The 25,344-nt window shown below is 33.6% G+C and overlaps 3 protein-coding genes across 3 annotated transcripts; 2 read left to right on the top strand and 1 right to left on the bottom strand.

Annotated features, from left to right (window-relative positions):
* The first annotated feature begins 808 nt into the window (after window positions 1-808).
* Window positions 809-9,896, top strand: LOC145623868 (protein PTST homolog 3, chloroplastic-like). Its single transcript, XM_081676752.1, has 12 exons — window positions 809-1,126; window positions 1,215-1,334; window positions 4,003-4,151; window positions 4,240-4,449; window positions 4,809-5,010; window positions 6,741-6,804; window positions 6,910-6,960; window positions 7,143-7,196; window positions 7,427-7,546; window positions 7,812-7,936; window positions 9,111-9,162; window positions 9,289-9,896. Exons 1-12 carry the CDS (start codon window positions 933-935, stop codon window positions 9,385-9,387), a joined length of 1,440 nt encoding a protein of 479 aa, XP_081532878.1. The 5' UTR covers window positions 809-932; the 3' UTR covers window positions 9,388-9,896.
* Window positions 9,897-11,244: 1,348 nt separating this feature from the next.
* Window positions 11,245-12,995, top strand: LOC145624891 (protein FAR1-RELATED SEQUENCE 5-like). The gene is made up of 2 exons (XM_081677978.1): window positions 11,245-12,254; window positions 12,515-12,995. The coding sequence occupies exons 1-2, from the start codon at window positions 11,245-11,247 to the stop codon at window positions 12,993-12,995; spliced, it is 1,491 nt and encodes a 496-aa protein (XP_081534104.1).
* Window positions 12,996-20,748: 7,753 nt separating this feature from the next.
* Window positions 20,749-24,933, bottom strand: LOC145612180 (tRNA-specific adenosine deaminase TAD1-like). Its single transcript, XM_081667560.1, has 7 exons — window positions 24,414-24,933; window positions 24,130-24,268; window positions 23,581-23,694; window positions 22,886-23,055; window positions 22,735-22,811; window positions 22,533-22,652; window positions 20,749-21,369 (listed from the first exon to the last, which is right to left on the bottom strand). Exons 2-7 carry the CDS (start codon window positions 24,137-24,139, stop codon window positions 21,339-21,341), a joined length of 522 nt encoding a protein of 173 aa, XP_081523686.1. The 5' UTR covers window positions 24,140-24,268; window positions 24,414-24,933; the 3' UTR covers window positions 20,749-21,338.
* Window positions 24,934-25,344: the final 411 nt, after the last annotated feature.

Genomic DNA, 25,344 nt, shown 5'->3' with positions numbered 1-25,344 from the left:
ACAAGCTAGAGGTTTTAAGACCAAATTCAGCCATGAAAACTCTAGATCTAGAGTTTTTATGGCTGAATTTCGCCTTTTTAGCCATATTTCAAGTGAAATTCGAAGTCCAATATTAATTTTGAGGTATTTGTTCGATTTTTTTTTTTTAACAATTTTAATTAATTTTATGGTTGTGGGTTCGGTTTGGTTGGATCTAGGCGTGGTTGTTAGTGGTACGGGAGTTGGTGGTGGTTTGGTGGAGTTTAAGGTTTTGAGGACGGCGGTTGAGAAAGGTTGGTGTTGGTGGTGGTTACGGTGGGTTTGGGTGTGGGTAAATGGTTAGGGGCTACTAGGGGTTACTAGGTTGATCAGGGGTTACGAGGTTGAGGTTATTAGGTCGGTCAAGGGTTACTAGGTAGGGGGTTACTAAGAGTTACTAGGTCGGTTAGGGGTTACCAGGAGTTACTAGGTTAGTGGTTACTAGGTCGGTTAGGGGTTACTTGCGGTTACTAGAGGTTACTAGGTTATGGGTTACTAGATCGGTTAGGGGTTATTTGGGGTTACTAGGGGTTACTAGGTCGGTTATGGGTACTAGGGGTTACTAGGTCAGGGATTACTAGGGGTTACTAGGTTAGTTAGGGATTACTTTGTCTGGGGGGTTAATAGAGGGGTTACTTGAGTGGAGTTACTTGAGAGGTTATTTAAGTGAAGTTACTAAAGTGGAGTTACTTGAGGGGTTAAGCCGCACCAGAAATGAGCTGAAAAGAATACTTTTAGAGATATAAATATTTGTTCACTATTTATAACATGTTTTGCAAACTTTTTTTCGAAAACATAACCAAAACACCAAACGTACCTTCATTAGTTGATTAGGTGCAAAGGTGTAATTGGAATCTCCAAATTCCCCCGAAATCAAAAGAGGTGGACACACTTTCTCTCTCCTACTCCTGGAAATGGCAGCCATCTCCGGCTTCCCGCCTCACTTTCTCTCTCTATCCACTCACTATCACTCCCAAACTACTACTACTTCCACTTCCTTTTCCTTCTTCTACCATCATCATTCTTGCTTCCATTCAAATCGACGCTCCTGCAATTCCCAATTTTCTGTCGCTTGTCTTGCTTCCACCCCATCTACCAAGAAATCTAGGTATAATTCTTCGTGTTTCAATCAACAATTTTTGATTTATTTGTAAAAATATTTGTGGGTTTTTTTGAAAATTTGAATTGAGTTGCAGGCCGAGTAGGAAGCTTATGAGTGATGATGAACTACGCAATGTTCTTCGAGAATTCGTTGCTTCTGTTGGATTGCCTGAGGGTCATGTTCCTTCTGTTAAGGAGCTTTCGCATCATGGAAGGTTCTGAATTTTTCATTGAATTTTCACTGATTTTTTTTATATTTAATTGTGTTATTGGATTGTGTTCAATATTTTGAAATGGGTTGAATTATGTGATTTAATTGTGTGATAATTGAAGGTAAGCTATGATTTTGATCTTTTGAGGATGGAATTTCTGCTGAGATTTATTTAGCTGAATTGGTATGTTGTATTTCAATGTATCGTTTTTAGAAATTAAGGCGATTTTTCAGTCGAGCGAGCTAGGAGGAGGTTTGGGGTGGGGGGCAATTGTATAATGGGGAATACAGTGGATTCTGAAAATTGAGTTATATGTACTTAATTACTCATACTTATCTAGGTTCAATTGGGTTGGAGCTTTCTATGTAATCCGGTGAACAACTTTAGTGCTGCTTGAATTCTTCTTTTGGGGTTGGAAATGCTTTGAAAGAGAGTTTAAGTCTTAGTGACCGAATGTTATTTTTCCATAGTGCATGCTTAGTTGTGTTTATACTAATTTGATGGAGATGAGGAAATTTGAGTTTGAGGGTGCATTTGGTATGGTTTGTGGAAATTGAATCAATTAGAGAGGGAAAGGGTAGTGAAAATTATTACCGTTATGCGATTTCTTGGTATGCGAATATGTGATAGAATGGAATGGAATCATTTGAGACATAGAGATAGAGTAAGAGATTAGAGAGGGTGACATGATTTGTTATCATTGGGAAGGGTAGGATGGAATCAATTACCCTCAAATATGGAAATATTTACCATAATCCTCAAACCAAGCAACCTGTGGTGTACTTTACGACTATGTTACATGTACTCATCACTCTATCTTAAATACACGTCTTGGACTTTCGACACTTGGACATGGGTAGGACACTTAGACACTTCATTTAATTCAAAATTATCTAAATTTTCACTAAATAGCCGAGTTAGACAAATGGACATGTACCCTTATCAGACATGGGCACCCCTTCAAAGGCTTTATCTCTATCCCTAAATCACTTCTTTCAACATGATCCAAAAATGATACGGAGTAGTAAGAATGTTTGTAAGGGGATTTCTAATTTTTATTTATTTATTTTTTTTTAACCATGTTTCATCTTCTACTACAAACAAGTTTTTATTTTATTTTATTTATTTATTTTTCTTTATAGTGATAAGGATTAAATTAAAAGTACATCCTATACAATTGAGTGAAAGGTAACAAATATCTCGAAGTTATTTCTTTTACTTTTTAGGGATTTTTTTTGGCTAGAATATGATAGTGGCTCTTTGCTGTTTAAGGGGTATGCTATTGCAACGATAGGAGCAAGGCCCAACCCTAAAAGTTTGTTAACGTTGACTTGCATATGTTCCTATTCATATGGTAAGATCTACTTCCTGCTGAGTAGTGAAGTATTACTAATAATGATAATAAACCTTCAATGAAATGTAATTTCTCTAGATTAGTGGTAGCCAAACTAGATATCCAATCTAGTTTATCCGAAACACTCCCTATGTGTTTTTTTAAATAAAAAAAAAACAAATAAAAGGTGCATAACTTTCCTAAACCAATCGTTTTTTTTTAAAGCGCTTTACTTTTTTTTTTTAGTTTTTGTTATATCTATCTCCTCAAATGTTCTCTTACTATTTATTTTTATTTATATTTTTATTATTTATTTATTTCTTTCTTATTTTCTTCACATCCCTTACTTTATAATAATCTATTACCCTACTATCTCTTTTTAATATTTTTTTTATTATTTATTTCCTCACATCCCTTATTTCTAAATAATCTATTACTATACTATCTCTTTTCTATAATTTTTTATTCCCCAACAAACCCCACTAACACAATATTTTACTCTATTCAACTCATCTTTCTAAAACTACGTGCCTGTTCAACCAATGCACTTAAAGAATTGGAGGGAGTATTGGACATTCAAAACTTCAGATTAAGGAAAATACATCCAAAAATAATTGGATATCCAATCCAAAATGTCTAAACATCAAAAATCTGATCAAATTCGTAGTATCTTAGACGCAAAAAACCAAATTAGATCTCCTAAATTTCTTAATGGATCGATAGGATCTCTATCGGATTGGATTATTTGACTACTTCTATTCTATTGTGTATTGGTATGTTAGTGTTATGTGCTAGTTAATGAATTCAATATACAAGTTTTTGTTGTTGAAAGCTGGGTTGTCTATTTACTTGTTACAGATGCATGGTTATCCATTGAATTATTTGTCCAAAAGCATTTAATCAATTGGGAGGATAATAAGAATATTCTTCAATTCATGAGTACCATTTATCCTTAGATTATATGCCCAAATTCAATTTATTAGCGTACTTCTTCCTTAATTTCACATGTCTCTTGGCTTGTTCATGACACTTAATTGAAATTCACAGCCAAGTCTTTCATGTTTTCAATGTAGAGACTGGGGTTGGCCACATGTGCTGGCTCAATAATCACATCTTGGGGAGCTCCTGCCATCCTAGTTGGCTTCACCTCTCGACGTCCTTAGCTGCCCATTTAAAGCCTTATGTCATCTCATATGGTTCCAGATGTAAATCACATTTTCCATTATGTGCCCCTTGCTCTACTGTGCATTCTAGGTTTTTTTTTTGTAAGAGATAGTGTATGCATTACGTATATATAGATGGTGATAATTATTTTTGTCTACATCTTAAAATTTGCAGGAAAGATCTTGCAAACATCGTTCGAAGGAGAGGGCACAAACTTATTAAAGAGCTTCTAGCTAACTCTCCCAATATAGCAACCGATGGGTTTGATTCTTTCAAAGACATAAGTATTGATTCCAATGAAAATAGTGACCATGAGAAAACAGGTCAATTTGGTAGCTTTGTTTATTGAGTCTGAGTTTTATAATGCTTACCATCCAAACTCTTTATTGATTTCTTTATCCCATTTAAAAGGTCAGGAGGAGAAGCTGGATGATTCAGCTAAAGAGCCTAAAGATATTCCTTTGGTGGATGATGATTCTGCTACTGGAACTAGCTTGGTGACACATTGTGAATCATCCTTCGTTTCTAATGATGAAAGTTCTGTATCCGAAAAACATCTAATGTCCTTGCAGGATAAGGTGGAATATTTTATGAAGTATGGACAATTAGATGCAGTTGAAGGTAAAGCCAGATACATTTAATTGTATAGTCTGTAGTATCAGATGAAACTTTAGTATCATCTCAGATTTTTAATCCCCACTTATTTTCTTGTCATTCATTTCCAATGATAACTTGCTCCTTCCAAGTGTGTTTGACCATATGGGTTTCACACAATATAAGTGGCTATGTGTAATATACTAGATTTTACATTATGCTATAATTTTGTAAAGCATACTTCACTAAATATCATTTCTTGAATTTACTTTCTGTAAAAGCCAGGCCTTATCTATAAAGGGTATATTCTACACCAGTCATCACCTTGATGTTTTTCCTTCTTTTAAATATTAACAATTTCCTATATCCCCATTCTTTCTGATCAGATGATATGTATGGCAATTTAAACGTGAATGATGGCAGCAGCATTTCATATCATGGTCAGAGTTTAGTTGAAGGTGAACTGGTGAACCATAGTGAAGTGGATATGAGACATTTGGACCATGTAAGCAACAATAGTGTTGGACAGAATGGCTCCCTATTGCTAAAAAAGTTGACTTTTCCATCATTGGAGGACAAAAACAAAAGGTGCTCTTGTTTCTCCAATGCCTCCTACTCGTTTTCTATTTGTTCTTTGGGTCACTAGGTTTTGCATCTTTTAGAATGTTGTTCCCATGGAGTCTTTTTGAGTTTTTAATTTCTCTGTTAATTATTGTTGTATTGTTGTGCAGCATGTAAATTTGTAGCTATCACATTCAACATGCTTTTAGAATAGATTTTGAAATTTGCTGGGACAATTATGAAAAGCTTGAATAATGAACTACTGTAGAGCCTATCAATATCTCTTAACGAATATAACTAGTGGTGTCTGACGTACTTGTACTTCCATTTAAACATACGAGGTTCTTCAAACGCATCTAGGCATATCTATTGATTCTAGTATTTGGATGTACTTAATGAATTAAGGGTCTGTTCCCCCCGCCACCCCCCCCCCCCCCCGGCCCTTATAAAAAAAATTTGATACTTCGTAGTAATAATAATTTAGGGTTCGTTTGGCATCGCTGTGGTTTTCTGTTTTTTGGTTTTTTGTTTTTTAAAAGTATATTATATATGTCACATAATGAATCAAAAAATATTTAGACATATTAAAATCATGATAATTTTGAAAACTGACAACAGAAAAGTGGAAACACCTTTTTCTTGTTTCCTGTTTTTGGTTTTTAGTTTTTAAAAAAACAGAAAACTGAAAACCAAAATTGATCCCAAACAAGCCCTTAGTTTTAGGTTGGAGTTTTCAAATGCTGTAGATAATATGTTACAATTGTGAGATATGGATTCCAAGGTGTAATGATGCAAGAATGAATTGCAAATGTTAGAAGTGGTGCAGGCAAGTTAGAGTATTCCACTGATATTTGGGTATAGGGTTGCATTAAGGATCTGCATCAGATATTTTCTCTTTTTACAGGTTATGAAAAACTTTGCAAAGTTTGTAAAAGGTGAGGTGCCATGGTGTAGGTTTTTTGTACAATGATTATATATAAGCAGAGTAGGAGGTAATATATGGTAACATTTTTCATGGTAAACCAATAAGGGCATAAAAGATTGGGTCTCCTGGATCATAATTAATAATCCATTCATATTGGACAGATTGAGTAGAGAAGGATTCATGCGAGGGATTCATTGAGTTGACATCTTGATTTATGTAGATGATTCATGCTATGGCTGTTAAGGACTTAAGGTGATAATATTGTTACCATAGTGAGCTAATTAGGATTGCACAACTATGTTCTGGACTAGAGGTTTGATGATTCTAGAATCTGATATACTAGCTAACTTTCTTAGCATGTGATCTGTTTCCTTGATTCACTTTTGACAAAGTGTAAATGTCATCATGCATCATGCTACTATTGGAAACAAGTGGTATAGCTTAGGTTATTGCATTTCGATGTGTATCTGTACGAAATTTCTTTTGAACTTAAAATGTTAATTTTAAGGGGACAACAATGATATGTTTATGATTTTCCCTTCCTACCTTCTTTAAAAGTTAAACAAGACGTAGAAAGTGAAACAATGCTTTGGACTACAGGTTGCCTTCATCTCTACTAAAAGGCTAGTGCTCTTTTAAGGTTGTTAAGGAACGCCAATAACAAATTTATGGTGTTCCCATCCTACTTTGTAATGCAAAACTAAGATCCAGAAAAGTACTACAGCATGCTTTTCTCTACTGTGCCTTTGTCTCTACTGAATGCCTATCGCACTTCTATTGTCTTTTAAAGGATACTAATGACTCATCTAGATTATTCCCTTTGACTTTGTAGGGATTTTAATTCATCTGTCCAAGGGCCACAAAAAACTGATTTTGATGACGATGTACACATTGAGGTTAATTCCATTTTCTTTTTGGATCATTCTACTGGTTTTTATTTTATTTTGTTGTTTTTGTTGTTGTTGTAATAGTTACCGTTTTTTCCGCTATACACCATACAGGCTGTCAAAAAGGACAATGAAGTTGAGATCAGTCGTCTCAAACACATGCTGGTAATTATTAGCCTATTTTTTACCTTTGGAAATACTCATTTGTGTTTTCTAATGTTACAAATTACATCAATGTATATGTAATTATTTAAATTGTTCTTGCATTTTCTTCCCCCCCCCCCCCCCCCCTCCCCCTTGCCCCCCACTCCACTTGTTATTCCTTATTCTACCTGTGTTATGTGCAGCATCAAAAAGAGTTGGAGTTATCTCAGCTGAAAGAAGAGATTGAGAAGGAAAAGGTAGTGTCCTCCACATGAAGCCTCACCAGATCTACTCATTCAGTATATTGTATACACTTTTTTTATTTTCAAAGTTTGGAAACTGCTTTAGTTGCCAAAAACCTAAGCTGTCAAGTAGTCTTTTGCATTCATATATCCTTTTCCTTTCTTTGATTGGCTACTGATAGATGTCTATTCTAAGTTATACTTTCTCCCTTCCCCATTTAACTTCTCATTTGGATTTTCTTCAGCAAGCGTTGTCAATTTTGCAAACAAAAGCTGAAAATGAGATTATCAAAGCTCAAAAGCTTTTATCAGACAAGGATGCAGAGCTCAATGCTGCAGAAGAGAGCCTTTCTGGTCTTATGGAGGTGACCCATTTCTGATACAATTTTCTTCCACATTTGACCATAGAATTAGCAATGTCTTTTCAGTTAGGGTTTTTAATTTTAATAAAAGCAGTTTGATGTGTTCCCTTACTTAATTTCTGTCATTGTAAAACTTTAATTTGTCAAATTGTGCATTCAGAAGCATAGATCAAATATAATTTGCCTTTCCTTTCTTTAGATGATATGGTTTGTTATAAAATCTAAATTTAATGTCAGTTTGATAAATTTACTCTATTTGGTGCATCAGGCAAAGATTGAGTACTCAGGAGAAGGGCAAGTGGTAGAGGTAGCTGGTAGTTTCAATGGGTGGCATCAAAGAATTAAAATGGATCCGCAACCATCATCTGCTGTAGTGGACCCTGTTGGATCAAGGTTTTAATTAAACCATGATGAGTCTTCAATAATTTGAAATTGTCTTTTTCTTTTTCTTGTTTTATGTTCTTAGCATGCTGGGGGCATGGCTCCTAGTCCTTTTTGCCATGGAAATTATTCTTATCTTATGCATGTACGTAGTAAGTCACAATATTCTTCAATTTTTGAAGATATTTTATATTTGAAAGCTACTGTGGCAACTGTTGGAATTAACTTTTTTAGTTAGAGATTTGGAGTTGCACGGGAGTGAAATTGCTATAGTGGCTAAAGTGAGTCTTATAGTTTATATTCTAATCGGTTAAGAGAAGACCACCTATGTCATACTTTCCCTCCTGGAAAGAACTTGCAAGGTGTGGCATCTTTGGGTGGTGCTGTTGTTGGAATTAGGTTGTGATCTGATCATCTGACAAGACCCATCAATAGTTAGCCTATATCGTAGAAATAGTATTGGATCGTGAAGTTTTACCTGTCAAGTGTTAACTGAAGTTGGCTGAACAACTTTTGTAAGAACAAATGTATAAATTTTATTGGTAGAAAAATAGAACTATGTTTTCTTAATCTGGAAGAAGCTACTGTGATGTTAGGACTTGGACTAGATACCTCTTTACTAGGTTTTGATTATGCTATTATTATAATCGCTTCGTTTTTTTAGTTCCACTTTGACTATTGACAATTTGACACTTAAAACAAAACTCCCTTTGATCATATTTCTTACCAAAAAAATAACGGAGACTTAAAATGATTAGGATTTGTCCCAATGTGTATTTTCAAAACTTAACTTCTTTGTAATTTATTCTTGAGACAATAAGAGCTATGTGTTGGCAAACATGCTAGTCAAAGTAGAAGAACTAAAAAAAAAAGAGGGCTTATTGTTTAATGTGCACTGTTACGACTGTTAATGAATTGATATTTTGCAACTCTTTATGTGCTCAGCTTATATTTTCATGCTCTGACGAAACTTGAAACATTTTGAGGTTTTTTGTCTGCAATTATTATATTGTTATTTGCCAATGCTTCTTATTCTGAATTAGTCCACAAGTATAGGTTGATGCTTTCTAGTTATTTTTGATCCTTTTTACTTGTATACCTCTTAACCATAAACCTTGCAGTTGAACTTGTTTTTCTTCTCAACGTGAACCATCAAAAAGTTAACCATGATGATAATTGTTGACAGGAAATCTAAGCTCTGGTCAACATCCTTGTGGTTATATCCTGGAGTGTATGAGGTAATAAGACATTCTACTACATTGTAATTTTTCTATTGCAACAAGAACAAACGATTGCATCAAACCCACCCTGTCCCTCGTATGAGCTTACTGATCAAGGTTTTGTGACTCCATAACAATTTTCAGATGAAATTTATCGTTGATGGGCATTGGAAAATCGATCCCGAAAGAGAATCGACCATTAAAGGTGGTGTGCAGAACAACATTCTCCGAGTTGATCGATAAAATGGCTTTGATTGGGTTTGGTAATCAAGACCCTACTGAAATAGATGGATAGATTATGGCTACTCATCAGTATAGAATTGTTATCTATAGTAAACTACCGCATTAGGGAGTGTAATGTAATTCAGTTATGGACCTTCCAAGGCTTCAAGCCATGATTTTGCTTCTTATTTGGTTAAAGTTATTGTCAAATAAATTTCGCCACCATTGCAGTGGCTGTCAAGCATGAAGGTTGCTGGTAATTAAAAAGGTAATCGTTCATGCATCAGATGGAGCATCCATCGTCCAAACTGGTCCATTACGATTAAATAGAAGCAGATGGAGCTTCTATCTTCCGAATTGATCCATTATGATTACATGTGATGAGTAATAAGGCTTTTTAATTGTCAATTTATGGGGTTAGTTTATGTTTTTATTAGCTTATTTACTTATTTAGGGTCTTCTATTTTCAGTGTCTAGTTGTATTTGAATCAAAATTATTTTATTATACAGAAATATATGTACAGATTAAACAGTGTTTTTGAGTATTGTTCTATATTGTAGTTCTATCAGAACCTTTTTAATATTTAACTCTGTGATGTCTATAAAATATGTAATACTCAATATCTCCTTGGAGAGATCAACAGTATTTCATCTCTGTTCTTTCAGGTAACAAATCAAGTTTTTCCATTTCGAAGATGTATTTGTGTCCAAATGTGCTTAATTTGTTACTCCCTTCGTTCCTTAATTAAATTCCTACTTTCCTCTATTATGTGAGGAATAAATACTAGAAATAAAAATGCAAATCGAGGAAGTATTTTCTATAATGTTCACTTTTTAAAAAAAATTTTTTAAAAAAAAGTTTAAAATGAAATAATGAATACAGTGAATTGGACGTAGCAGAAGAACCGGGAAAGGCTAGGGGTACCAACGGTGTACAAAAAGAATCTGTACACCCCCAATTATATTATGCCACGTAATACTATACTCAGCCAAATAGTAATGTTCAGCGCGGGATTTTGTTGCGTAGTTTAGCGGGATAAAGCTTCACTTTAGGCGGGATTAATTTCTGGTTAGGCGCCAACATTAGTCTAAGCAATTAATGATCACACAGAGTAAAGAATAATAATTTTTTTAAAAAAAAAAACTGATTGAAATTCCCCGTGTTCTTCCCTAAAGTAACATTAGTGAAAAAGACAAAGAACTCGAAGAATTTATGAAAACAAATTGTTGTTGAAGGATAAGTTTGTATTGGACGACGAAGAAGATAGGTATGTGTCGTTGTTTTATTGTATTTTGTTTTAGTCTTGTAATTATCCCCAAAAATTGAAATTGAAATTGTTAACAGATTTTTACAATCTATGGTTTAATTGATTTTTACAATCTATGGTTTAATTGATTTTTACAATCTATGGTTTAAAAGATTTTTACATTCTGTTTCAATGATTTTTACATTCCGTTTCAATGATTTTTACAATGTGCAATTCAATTTAAAGGTTTTGTGTTGACATTGTCCCCACAAAAATTGAAATTGTTAACAGATTTTTACAATCTATGGTTTAAATGATTTTTACAATCTAGGGTTTCAATGATTTTTACAATGTGCAATTCAATTTAAAGGATTTGTGTTAACATTGTCCCCATAAATAGATTTTTTTTTAATTTATTCGTTTGACATGAATTCGCTTGATTATATAAGTTTTGTATTCAATTACGAATATTTAACCTCGTACTAATATCATTATTTTTTATCTTTTTTAAATGTCGTAATTCGGTTGGAACAAGAATAATTTGAGTATTTTGGATGAGTAGTATTTTTTATTGTTTTGTTATAGCATTTGAACCACTTGTTTTTTTTATGTATGAAATGTTGGCAGTGAAATGGTCAGCGATAATCAATCATCTCATGTCAATATTGACCTAAATCAAGTGGTTCAGGATGTTTTAGTCTCAGTTGAAGACATTTCAGATACAAACAGTACCTCATCAGAAGATATCCCCCTTCATTTTGACTTGAATAAAGATGCGCCTAATGAAGACATGGGTGGTAATGTGAATCTAGGTGTTGATCAGGATGGTGATCAACATATTGTTGATAACACTGTTGATGCTAGTAGCGCAAACAGACAAGAAGATGCTAATTGTACCCCCATTGTGGGTATGGTATTTGAATCCGGTGAAGAATTTGCTAGATTCTGCCATAAATATGAGTATGATAAAGGGTTTCAATTTTATATTAGGTCTAATAGACTATTGAAAGAGTATCGTGAAGGAGGTGTAATTCGACTAGGTGTGGGGGAAAAGGAGCCAAAAAATCATATGATGTCTCGTATGAGATTGGTTTGCAAGATGGGTACAAAAGATAGGAGAAAAAACAAAACTGGAAGGAAAATCGCAAGTGCATCCCCAGAATGTAAAGTTTATGTAGATGCACGTCACTGTGATGAAGGATTAGTTATTACACAATGTGAATTGTCTCACAATCATGAGTTATTTCCATATTGTAGCCAGCTCATGGTTAATTACCGGGGTATTGACGATGGTTCTTATGAGCAAATGACAGTAAATGACTCAGCTGGAATATCACTAGCTAAGAACTACAACTCACTGGTGATTGCTAGAGGGGGACAAGAGAATGTGACCTTCAGTCAACAAGATTTGAGAAATGCTGTGAACCTTCATCGTCGACGTGTTATTTTTGGTGGAGATGATGACGCTGTAAAACAGCATTTTGAAAAGATGACAGAGGCAAACTCAGAGTTTTACAGTGCAATCCAAACAGATATTGAGGGAAAACTTCTTAATGTATTTTGGGCTGATGCTCGGTGTCGAGCGCAGTACAGAGACTTTGGAGATGTTGTTTCATTTGATACAACTTTCTTATGCAACAAGTATGTTATAGTTAGTCATTAGATATGTTTAATTTATTTTATTAGATTACAATATGACATTTGATAAGTTTATTAGTTTTAAAAATGTGACATTTTTAAAAAGTTGACATGATTTTTATATATTTTGTAGCATCATTTGTTGTTTTCTGTTATCTGATTGTAACGTTTAGAGGGTTAAATTTATTGCTTAGTTAAATTTATTGTTTAGTTGATGCAATTTGTTTTAAAAAATTCTTGTATTTTGTTATTTACTTACATAGGTACCAAATGCCTTTTGCACCTTTTGTTGGGTGCAATCATCATGGGTCGTCTATCATATTCGGAGCAGCCTTGGTTTCTCACGAGGATTCCGATGCATTCGTGTGGGTATTTGAACAATGGTTGAAATGTATGGGAAAACCTCCAAAAGGTATAATCATTGACCAGTGTAAAGCGATAGGCAAGGCAGTCCTAAAGGTATTCCCAGATGTGCCCCATAGGTTATGTTTATGGCACATATTGCAGAAGGCCAATATAAACTTGGGAAAACTAAAGGCTTTCAAGGATATAAAGAAAGATTTGAAAGTTGTTGTTTATGATTCTTTGTCTGTACATGAATTTGAAGATGTGTGGATGGATTTTGTTAAAAAATACAAGTTAGAAAAAAACAATTGGATTAATGATACTTATGATATCGTTGGGCTCCTGGATTTTGGCGGGATACATTTTGGGTTGGGATGTCATCAACTCAGTGTAGCGTAGGTCAGAACCGGACGATTAAGGGATATGTCAGCCTTAACACTGGGCTACTGCAATTCATGACCCAATACGAGGAAAGCATTAAAAAGAAAGTTGCAGATGAGAAGGAGTTAAATTTCATCACACAAAGTAAGCCCTTTGGTTACGATAATAGCATTCTTGCGGAGGTAGTGTTTAGCAAGGCATACACCAATACCAAATTTCTGGAGGTGAGGGACGAGGTTATGGCATTGAAGCACGTAAATGTGTTGAAGAGAGGTAATGATGCTAGTAAAATAGTTTATGATGCAGAAGAAAAGATCCCGATTCCTATATGGAAAGCTAGGCATAAATCTTTCAAGGTTTCAGTTGATAAAGTATTAGGTGAATTTTCTTGCTCATGCAAGTTGTTCGAATTTTGTGGAATACTGTGTAGGCACATCATAGGTGTCATTGAGAAAGAATATATTGACTGTATCCCTTTAAAATATATTTTGGATCGATGGAGGAAGAATGTTGTGAGGGGTTACGAAGGTATTAAAGTGTCATACTATGACCCTAACGAATCGATCAAAATTAAAAAGCAAAATGAAATTCAGATGAGGCATAATTACCTTTTAACATTAGCTTTGCATAATGAGGAGGCACTACAATTGTATAAGAAAGCAACGGATAAAATCCGTGCAACTCTGGAATCCGTACTTGGTATTCGTAGCAACATTGGTTTGGATGGGCAGGATTGGTCTGACCCTTCTGCAAATAGTGTGTTTGGCCGTCGTAGGCTAAGACCAAAGGATAACAATAAAGAGCATGCTAAACCCCCGGAAGAGAGAAACATAAAGGACCCACCAGACAAAAGAGGATGTGGAAGGGGTCAGACAACAAGAAATAAGCACCCATCTGAAAAAGGAGCCCGTAAAAGGAAGAAGAAAGATGAACAAGTAAGTTTTAAAAACTGTATTTATATTGATAATTCTAATTTTCTTATGAACAAGTAAAAGTAAAATCAGATATTTATTGATTTCTTTTAAATGTTTTGCGTATTAGGAACAGGATCATGATGACGAAGGGGAAGCAGGTGAATTTGGTGTAGCCAATCCATTGTATGGTGATCAAGGCTCATATTATGGAGTAACTCCGCAATACTTTAATGGTAGTTGTAGCTTAGAGTATGTTAATTATGGGTCGTATGATCCTCGCAGCGTATTCGGGCATAATCTGTTGGGCCCTATTAATCATAGCCATCATGGTCAAATGAATCAAGGGACGACAATGAATTTACGATCTGCGGGTAGAGGTGATCAAAGAGCAAACAACATGAATTCGCAGCATGGTACGCAATACAGAATGTCGCAGCAGTCGACTGGTAGAGGTGATGCTCTATCAAACACCATCCAACACAGTAGGCATCACGGCATGTCGCAGCAGTCGGATGGTATCCAACACGTACATCCAATGTTTTTTGCGATGATCTTGTGTTAAGTTGAGAGATCATGAAATCATGTGGATTAATCTATTTTGGAAACGCTATTATATCGTGAATTTATAATTTATATTATTGTTCCTTTATTTATGTAGATTTATTGGTTTTCTAATTTATATTATTGTTCGAATTATATTTTTAGTAATGCATTTTTTAAGATTACTAGATAACTAAGAAAAACCCAAAAGCGTTATCATAATAATATAATTAAAAACACGAATTGAGGGACATTATAAAATAATTTTAAAAACATAAAGAGTGTAACTTATCATTTAGGCTTGTGAAGTTTAAAAAATCGAAAATGGTTATAGTGGATTTACCTTAAAAAAAATGAATTGACTCAGTACAATTCCTATTGACCAGACCAGAAGAGACCCGATATCTAAATTCGTACCTGGATCTATACCTGAATTGATTGACCAAACTTTACCCGAATTCACACCTGGATCTTTACCTGAACTACACTCGCCGAACTTAGACTTTAAAATTGACTAATACTCTAAATCACCAAATTTAGTAATCACGGGCTTAATTTCTTTACCCTTATAAACCAGAATTTGTCTATTGTTGTTCTTACAATTACTCTCTTTATATTTAACTGTTATTGCTATTATTAAAATTACTCTTCTTATTTTTAACTGTTACCTTGAAATTATTTTTTGACGACGTACTCTATTTACGATTTTTTACCTGCACTTATCATAACTTATAGTAGACTTTATTGAACTGATTGTATCTTATTAGATTTTGTTTTGACTTATTTGATTAGAACTTATTAGATTTTGTTTTCACTTATAGGAACTTATTGACTTAACTAAACCTAATGGACCTTATAAGCTAATAGTACATTACATGAGGCTATAATAAGTTATTAGAATTTAAACTTATTATAGTAAGGTCAAGTTGTTAACTGAACAAACCCGAAGTGCCGAACTAATTTGAATTATAACAATAACAATTAGTGTGTTAAATTATTGAGACATGGCTCTATATGTATAATTAGTGTGTGAAATAGTTGAGATATGGCTCTATATGTTTAATTTGATAAGTTAAAATTTTTATAATGTTGCAAATAAGATATGGCTTAAAAGATATGTTTGATTCTCTAAATTTTATTCTGATTTTCTAAATTTTAATTTGATTTTATAAATATATGTATGATGCTTCAAAAGTTAATTTGATTTTGTAAAATTATTTATGATGCTACAAACAGAATATGGACCTTAATTTCCTGATTGGTTTCACCAATATTTTGCACTGGAAAAATAACAATTGTGAGGAATCAAACTGGGGTTAACATGGAAAGATTTCAGTGTAATCAACCAGATAAGCTTGAAGTATCTGTTGTGAAGGAAAAAAATTTAGATTGGTTTGAAGGCCAATTTTATTTTAAATTTAGTTTAATTTATCTAATTAAGTATTCTAGTTTTTGTTTTTTTATGCTAGAAAAAAAATAATAAACTATTCCACCATGTATATTTTGGAAATTTAAAAACTAAGGTAAATGAAGGGACGTTATTCTCTTTCCCATAGCATTAGTGGTAGTTGAATAGCTGTTCATCCTTTATTTAAAGAAGTCTAATAAGACTAATAAGACTTCAAAGTCAAGAGAGGCTTTGTATATCCATTACAAAAGACTGTCCTCCTTCATCCTTTATAACGTCTAACCAAAATGACGCTTCTTCATCTATACCTCCAACTGATATACAATTGGCTGGTATGCAACACTACTTGTCTTTTCTACAAGGTCGCTTAGTCGAGGCCTGCCATGAACAGCAAGCAGCCGAAAGAAGGCGAGAAGAATTGCTAATGTTAATAGAAAAAACAAAACAAGACATTTCAAGGAAAGCGATGGAAATGCAAATGCAAACCGTACCACAGCGTCAACAACTTGCAGCACATGGCCCGAATAAGAATGCGGGGGAGGATGATGTTACGAAATTATCCCTTTAATGCAAAATAAGCTTTGTTATATGAGTATGTGGACAATCGTTTAAGATTTCCTTTATCATGTTTAGATCTCTATTCTGGGATTTTTTTTATTGTTATTAATACGTATTTTAGTATGTGGACAACCGTAAAATAGTGTTGGTGTTGTTTATTTTATGTTCCAATAATAATAATATGATTTGTCTTTTATTAATACGTGTTTTGCGTTCTATGAATTCCTTTAATTTTATGTTCTATGAATTTCTTTTATTAATACGTGTTTTGCGTTCTATGTTTATTTATTAATACGTGTTTATTCTATGAATTCCTTTAATTTGATATAATAATGCAGAAATTAGCGGATAAAAGTTAATTGATAGTTACATAGAAACAACAGTATAGTTAAATAGAATCAAAAAACTATTTGTAGCTTGAACGAATCTAATTGTTATTAAATAAATAATTAAAAAAAATAAAACAACACATTATGATACGTTAATAGATTGGAAATCTACCATGTACACACAATTTTGGTTACATTTTTTGGAATTACTCATACTGTATGCATGACTCCCACCCTGACACCTTCTTGAATCCACCATGACTGTTGATTAAGTAATTAACCCCACGTACATAAGCACGGTATCTCCATCGTAAACTCCTTGCGTATTTCCTACATTCCTTAATGTCCTCGAATGTGTTGTGTGTTGTTGTACACGAAGCCCACGAACTCAAAGGCTTACAACAATATTTTTGTAACTGCCCCAATTGATGTTGTCGTTGTTGTTGATCCTTTTACCTATTTCCTCCTTCCATTCCCTGCTTAAACTTCGGAATTTCAATAAGAAAAAAATTTCATTCACTTTTGGGTATATATGCTTCTTAAAAATTTCTGGCCAGTGACCAAATTCGTCATGATTTGGATAATATTCATCTTCGCAAGCAGTCATATGTGTATTTGTTGTTTAGTAGATTAAAAAAACATAAGAATTCCTGAGTAGTTTTGTTTGACTGTATAATTTAGAAAGGCTCGAGACTGATTACCCCTGTTAACGATGTGAACAAATTTTAATGAGTATATTTTTTATTTTTATTTTAAAATTAAACTTTATTGAGTACAAAAATACATATATTTTAATTTATCTATTTCAATTGATTTTTCAATATGTAGTTAAATCTTTCAAAAATACATTTCAATGTTAATTTATTTGTTTTGAAAATAAATAATTTGTCAAAAATATACTCGTTAATTAATTTATTTATTTAAGTTTAAGTAATGTCAAAATTGTCCTTTTAATTTTGTTTTTATTTTTTTGAGTCCTAGGTTAATGAAATGGTACTGTTATTGGTAATGTGGATTGCATTTATATTTTCTTAGGGACAGTAATTGTATTTAATGTAGTTATTTTCTTTTTTTTTTCTTTTTTTCATCATATAGGGACACTAATTGTATTTATTTTCTGTAATTAGTGGTATAACCTTTCACCTCCCCGTATTTACATTATAAATCAGCATCTCCCCAATTTCATTTTTGCAACCCATTTAGTTTCAAATTTTACTTTATGTTGTAAACATGAGTGTCGAAAAAAAAGAAGAGCCATACTACCCAGATCACGAATCCTTTGGGCATTGGGATGTTTTTTTTGAAGAGCATATTTACCCAAAGATAAATTAAATATTCCCCCTCCTTAATTTGATGTCGTTGAACCGTACTTATAATGAGAGAATAGGAAAAAAGATTAATGAGAATGAAGATGTGGACTACACCCAGCTTGAATCTTTTTGCTGCAAGGATTTCGCCAATAGCGAAAATGCTAATTGTGGGGTTAAACACGACTGCTTTGACGACATAATGAGTTGCGAAATCTGTGAATGGAGTTTTCCTAAGAGGTAAAGGGCACTATCAACTGGGGTTCGTTATCTAACTGACACACATGGTGGTATGCAGAAGAGGAGGATTTACGATTCTTGGACACAAAGGCGTTGGTTTATCAAGAATTGAATATTATTCTAAAAAGTCGACTCAGATTAAGCTTATCTATGCTATGGTTATCTAAGTACTTTTAATTTTATTTGTAGTTCGGAAACGTTAAATTATAAACCATGTTAATGTTTATGCTTCCATAAATATATGAATGAAGGAAAATATTTTATTCGGATAAGTAATCAATCGATGCTGTTATTGTTTGGGAAAATGAATGTGTATAAACACGGGAAATGCATAGCGTTCGATTGTTGCTGCAAATATGTTCCTCTGTTAAATTTTACTTGGTATAAAAAAAAACCAGAAAAACCCAAAAAAAAAAACAACAAAACAAAATAAATTAACATTTCAAATAAAAAAATAAAATATTAACGTGATAAATTATGTCAAACTTATTGGAATAGAATTCCGAATTATAGGGTAAAAAAAAAATCCGAATTAGGTACTCGGTTTCATTTGAATTGCGAAATACTCCTTTTGTTGCAACACTTCTCCCTCGAATTAAGAAGGGGAAGGAAGGAAGAAAGCGAGTGGGTAACACGAATTCTTCATCCTCAAATGAAGTCTTTCCCGCGTATTATTTTCTCAACGAATAAGTAATTATGTAGGGTTTAGGGTTCGTGATTCAATATATTATCATATAAAGGAAACTTAGTGCAGTGTATTTAGGTTAATTTTACACATTAATATGGTTCTTGAATTTTAAAGATAAGTTGTAACATAACAAGTATTAAAGGTTTTAATAACGATTTATCAGCAAATGGGATATCTTATAAAATTACAAATGTTTAAAGAGTTAATGTCTTAATGATATACAAATCTTATACAAATCACATATTAGGGTTCATGGATATAGATATGTTTAGGGTTTTAGGATTTACGATCAAGGGTTTACGTAATTTGGTCTAGGGTTTTGGGTTCGTAATTTGATTGTCTTAGAGTGGTGTCGTTTTACAAATTTCAATATTAAGGATTTTCATTTATTTGTCTTTAAGTACTGTAGGGAATATTTTCAAGCGTTAACCCCTAGCTTGAACCCCACTGTGATCATACACTAAAGTACGGTGGCGTCCAAAAGGGAAGAAGATAGAGCAAAAGAGTCGCCAACAAGTTTTTTTAGGAACTTGTAAACCGTTCACAGGGTGAAGGTTACACCCCTTAACGATCCAAGAGATCGTCAACTCCATAAGGTCTTGAACCAAATAGGGTTCGGGGATGAAGGTACAAATCCAACCTAAAAGAGATTGAACCTGCCCTAATAATAGGCCTCTACTTTATTCTGATCGTATTCATGTGCGCTTTCTGACTAACATGCAATCAATAGGATTAACCCTAAACTTGTTTATCTATGTTGGTTGAATTTAATGCACAAATAAAACTATTATTGGCGATCACTTGAATTATAATTAAATTAACCCTAAACAAGATTATTAATTATCTTATTAAGCGTGATTACAAGTACCAATTCCCTTTAAACATGCATAAAAGGTGTGATCAAGCAATAACAATAAAAAAATCAAGCAACATAATAATCAAAATAAAAATAATCATAATAATTATAACAATTATAATCATAAATCATAAAGAATAATCATAAATCATGTTAAAGTATAATAATAGCAAGATCCTAGGCATGATACTAACAAGATTAATAACAAACCCTAGCATGTCACTAAACAATAAAAATCAAATCTTTAACCCTAACATGATACTAACAATCATAAACATTAGGAAGAACATAGGAAGCATCATAATTTTAATCATACTTGATATTAAAGTTACCCTAGACATGATACTAGGAATCATAATAACAATCTAAGCATGATTTCTATATCATAACATCAATAAAAACCGTTAAATTAAAGTACTTACTTTGATCCCTCGTACCTCTTTCTAATTACAAAATACACACGTTAGTAACTTCAAGGAAAATAATAATCAACAATTAAATAATAGAAATAGAGATTTGGGACCAAACCCTCAGAAATTAAGCCTTTCACGTCTAGGGCGAAGGCCACTTCGAATATGGCTAGGTGTTTCTAAATCTAATGAATGCGGAATTTTTATATTTGAGAGAAGCTAGTTTAGGAAGAGAGAGAGAGATAGAGAGTAAGAAAATCTTGATGAGAGTTGGTGAATGAAAGAGAGAAAACTGGTTATTGATTAAAATTGGTTATCGAAAACGGAGTTTTTATGACGTTATTTATAAAGAAAATCAGCCAAAAAGATAAAATATCAAAACAGAGTCTGGCGCACATGAAACAAGGTTGGCGCCAACGCTGGCTACACTAGTAGAAAAAACGCATTAGGCAGCGGTTCAAACCCGGTCTAAGGCACCGGTTTGAACCGCTGCCTATTTGAGGGGTGCCAAAAACCCCCTATTTGGCACCGGTTCAAAACCGGTGCCATAGGGTTTAATAGGCACCGGTTAACCGGTGCCATAGGGTAGAATAGGCACCGGTTAACCGGTGCCTAATACTGCTCTCCCGCCATTTTTTTTTTGGGTGGTGGATAGTTTAGGCACCGGTTCCTGCCTAACCGGTGCCTTTTGTATAATTTTTTTTTTTTCGTTTTTTTTTTTCAATCGTGCAATAATATTTTAAAAAAAAAACCTGCAATAATAATACCCTGTAATTCCAGCAATTATATTAAATATAATAATTAATAATTTTATTATTATAATAACTAATAATAATATTATTAATTATTATATACAAAAATAATATTAGATACAAGAATTCAATTATATATATATATATAGATATAAATATTCCCAAACGCAATACAAAAAAAAAAAAAAAAAGTTGCTTACATATACAAATAATAGTAAGTACACATATATAATGAATAATAAGTTATATATAGTTCAAAAGTTAACATAAATAATTTACAATTACAATGCATGCCATTTACATGTTGAAGGTGATGAAAGACGCCAACATGTCACGAACTTCATTAAGCTCCTTGATTGTCAACGGACCATCCTTTTGGACCTTGCAAAACTTGAAATACAAAAACATTATTTTAAAAATAATTAATTAGGCAAAAAATATGTATTTTATCAAATATTACCTATACGACTTCTATATAGCCCATTTACTACATTACTTATCAAATGAACTATTTCTTTCTCATAACATTTCAATATTGGATAGTTGTATGTGTGTAAGCCCTAAAATTGTATAGGAGAGCATTTTATTAAGGTTTATGACGGTTTTTACCCAAAATGGCTCGAATATGGCCTATATGACCTTACTTTGCCCATTTCCTACATTTCTTATTAAATGAACTTTATTTATCTCATAACATGTCAATATTATCTAGTTATAGGTGTATAAGGAAAGAAATCACATTAAAAGAGCATATTAACACAAAATGGCCCTAATATGGCCCATATGACTTCTATTCAACCCATTTTCTACCTTTCTTGTGAAATAGCCTTTTTGTTTCTCATAACATGTCATTGTTGGATAATATTAGGTGTCTAAGGCTAGAAATCACATCAATATAGCATTTCAAGAAGTTTAACAACGCATTTTACTCAACATGGCCCAAATAGGGCTTATATGACTTCTATGTAGCCCATTTTCTACATTACTTATCAAATGAACTATTTCTTTCTCATAACATATCAATGTTGGGTAGTTGTATGTGTGTAAGCCCTAAAATTGTATAGGAGAGCATTTTATTAAGGTTTACGACGCTTTTTACTCAAAATGGCCCGGATATGGCCTATATGACCTTACTTTGCCCATTTCCTACATTTCTTATTAAATGAACTTTATTTATCTCATAACATGTCAATATTATCTAGTTATATGTGTATAAGGAAAGAAATCACATCAAAAGAGCATATACACAGTAATGAATATAAGACATGAGATAGAGAGTGACACCTGAGTACCTGACACTATTTATAACTATAAACACACAAATATTATCAACACTACCACCATAACCTAACAAAGTTCAAGCCTCTAAGGAGATCAAGTTGTCCAAATGTAAGCAAAGTCATTTTAAACATTTTTAGTACATGACTTACCAGAATTTAATAATTTTACAAATATTTATAAAAAATTCAGCCAAGTGATAATTATCCTTAAGAAACATTACCATGAACAAAAAAAGTTGAGCAAACAAATATATTGCAGCAATTAAAAGTTACTTGCACAAGGATGACTCCGTGGATGGAAATAATGCTCCCTTTGAAGAGGTTCCTTGCTTTCTTCCAGTTGTCCCAAGGATAACCTCATGTAATTCATGTTTATTCCAGCATATGGAGTACCTGCACAGCACCGTGGCTTGAATTTTGCAACTCAAAGTCACATATCCACCGCCAGGAAATGAACAACCAAATGAAGACTCACCCACACGTTAAAGTCGCCTGAGCAGAACCAAGATGCTGAAATTCCTTAGGTGGGACAGGAGCTTCAAAAAATAAAGGCTGCAAAATCAAGAGGCCACCTTTATGATGAGCCGAAGTGCATACTGCATTGACATTTAACACACTATGCATACCTCATTAATTAGAAAAGGATCAACTAACATATTTGATATAGGTGTTAGCCTATCATACAATGCCCTCCTCAAGTTTTCCTTCAGAGAAAGGGTTTGAGAACTACTGCATGATTGCCCAATGGTGACTGAAGAAATATAAACAGGTTGGAGCAGGTAGGAAAGCATTGCACCTGATACGAAAGTAAAGTAGACATCTCGTTATCAAAGACATACCATAGATCTATGTGTAACAGACTAACAGTTAAATAAATGATGTTTCTATTCGTAAACAGACTTGTAATTTTTTTTATTTTTTTCCTCATATTCAGATACCAATGTTGCGTTTCTGATTGCCTTGTAGCTTTCTACATTCTTTGTTCTTTATCCCAACAAATCATGACCGAAACAGTTAACTCCAATCTTGACTAATCTTTGCTGCTTTTTTTTTTTTTTCTTCTATGCATTCTATAGCTCCCTTTTGTTATGTGTGGAGTTGCTAGCATTTTCCATGGATAGGATGAATAAATTTAAAAGATCTAAACCTATTTTTTTAAGTTTTTCATTGACAATAGAAAGATCAAATTACCAAACTTCTTCACAAACAGAGCTGACACACAAGAAATCACATCAAAATTGAGGTCTGTTTGCTCAAGGCTTTATTTTAAAAGATCATAATCCTTAACACACATGGAACCCTCCAGTGACTAATGACTGACCTTGTATTCCAACAACATTCCAGCGTGCTATTTTGTCAGAACAGCTAACAGAAGAAGTCGTGGCACCACAGCCAGGCTTTCTTTGAACTAAGCCAGTAATTGTTGGACAGTCACCTGCAAAAAAAAAAAAAAAGTCACCAAGAACAATTTTCAATATTTAGAGACTAACACATGATGAAAATCCATAGACAAGGGATATGCATTACTTTTTTCTAACACAATATGACATATATGTAATGCACCATAGATCTTAACTAATGATGATTATTTCGTAATCTTTAATTATAACATGAGGAGCTAGCAATGCCTTCCCCCATTTATAAGGTTTCAGGCATCATCTCATAAAGTCCATACAATAAATCTACAAAATTTCTTCTACTCAATAAACTTCTACTGATTTCATGTTCAATCAAAAGCACAATACGCTGTATGGAAACATCTGTTTAATGTAGAAGCCGCTGCAGACAAGATGCATCTAGTAAAATAATGTATCACGATATAATGTAACCAAGTCATATAACTGCAGAGGTAGAGAAGATGAAAGAATACCTTCAACCATTCTTTTTCAATAAAGCTTCGGAAGTTTTTTCTCCGGGAGGATGAAACACATTTGTTGATGATGCTGGGACCTCTTCTCCAAAGGAAATATTTCTCAACGATTGTGGCAAACTAAGTGAAGCATCTCCACCTATAAAAATAACAACTAGATTTGAAATCTGAAACCCTAAATCTAACAAAAATCAATAATCAAACAAATTACTACCAAAATCAGCACAGGGATTAGCAATTCAAAGCGAGACTGTAATGTTCATAGATTCAGATCCAGAAATTACCGGCTTAACTATTGTTAACATCAACGGTATCGAGCTACCAAGCAACCTTCAGCAAGAATTCAGAAACATTGGAGGTCCAAGTAACGTCGGCGTGGAGGGGGTTGAGCTGAGGGGAGAAAGAGAATGGCAGGGGAGAAGAGAATGGCAGGGGAGAAAGAGAAGGGCAGGGGTGGCGGCGGTGATGGTGGCCGGCGACTGTTGCGGCGGTGAGGTGAGGGGTTTCGTAGGTGAGGTGAGGGGTTTAGAGAATGGAACAGTGAAGAAGATAATTTTGAACAGCGAAAATGAAAAGAAAGAGAAAGAGAAGGAAGAATAAGGAAGAAAGAAGACGCGGTTTTTTTTTTTCAAATGAGGCACCGGTTCATTTGGCACCGGTTCAAACCGGTGCCTTTTACATTTTTGGCACCGGTTTGAATTGAACCGGTGCCTTTTCCCTTTGTTTAAAATCCCGCCCAATTTTGGGCCGGTTTTTGGCACCGGTTTGGGCTGAACCGGTGCCATATGGGGGGTGCCAAATGCAATTTTTCTACTAGTGTTTCCTCACCTAAGTGTGCACACCCCCAAGCAAGTTATACTATACTCGAGGAAAGACCAGATCATACAAAGCTCATGGTCTTACTTAACCAGTCCCGGGTAGAGGGACAATTAAAATATCAAATACTCAGGCTCATAATGAGCTACAAATTAATTAAACCAAGTGATTTATAAATCAAACAACTTTTATTAAATCGATCAACACTTTTAGAGATCAAACCTTCAAATCATAAAATTATATACTTTAACTTGTCATGAAAATTGTTAACTTAAATATTCATACGCAACATTTATTCAAACAATCATTAAAACAAACATTATACAAAACACGCATTCAAAAATTGTATAAAGGACCTAGCCACCTATACGTACCTTGATCACGAGAACAAAAAGGTAC

Source organism: Chenopodium album, chromosome 3 (assembly GCF_948465745.1).
Source record: "Chenopodium album chromosome 3, dcCheAlbu1.1, whole genome shotgun sequence".
Classification (NCBI taxonomy): Eukaryota; Viridiplantae; Streptophyta; class Magnoliopsida; order Caryophyllales; family Amaranthaceae; genus Chenopodium; species Chenopodium album.
Note: the sequence above shows the minus strand (reverse complement) of the source record. Positions and strands in the feature narration are given on the sequence as shown.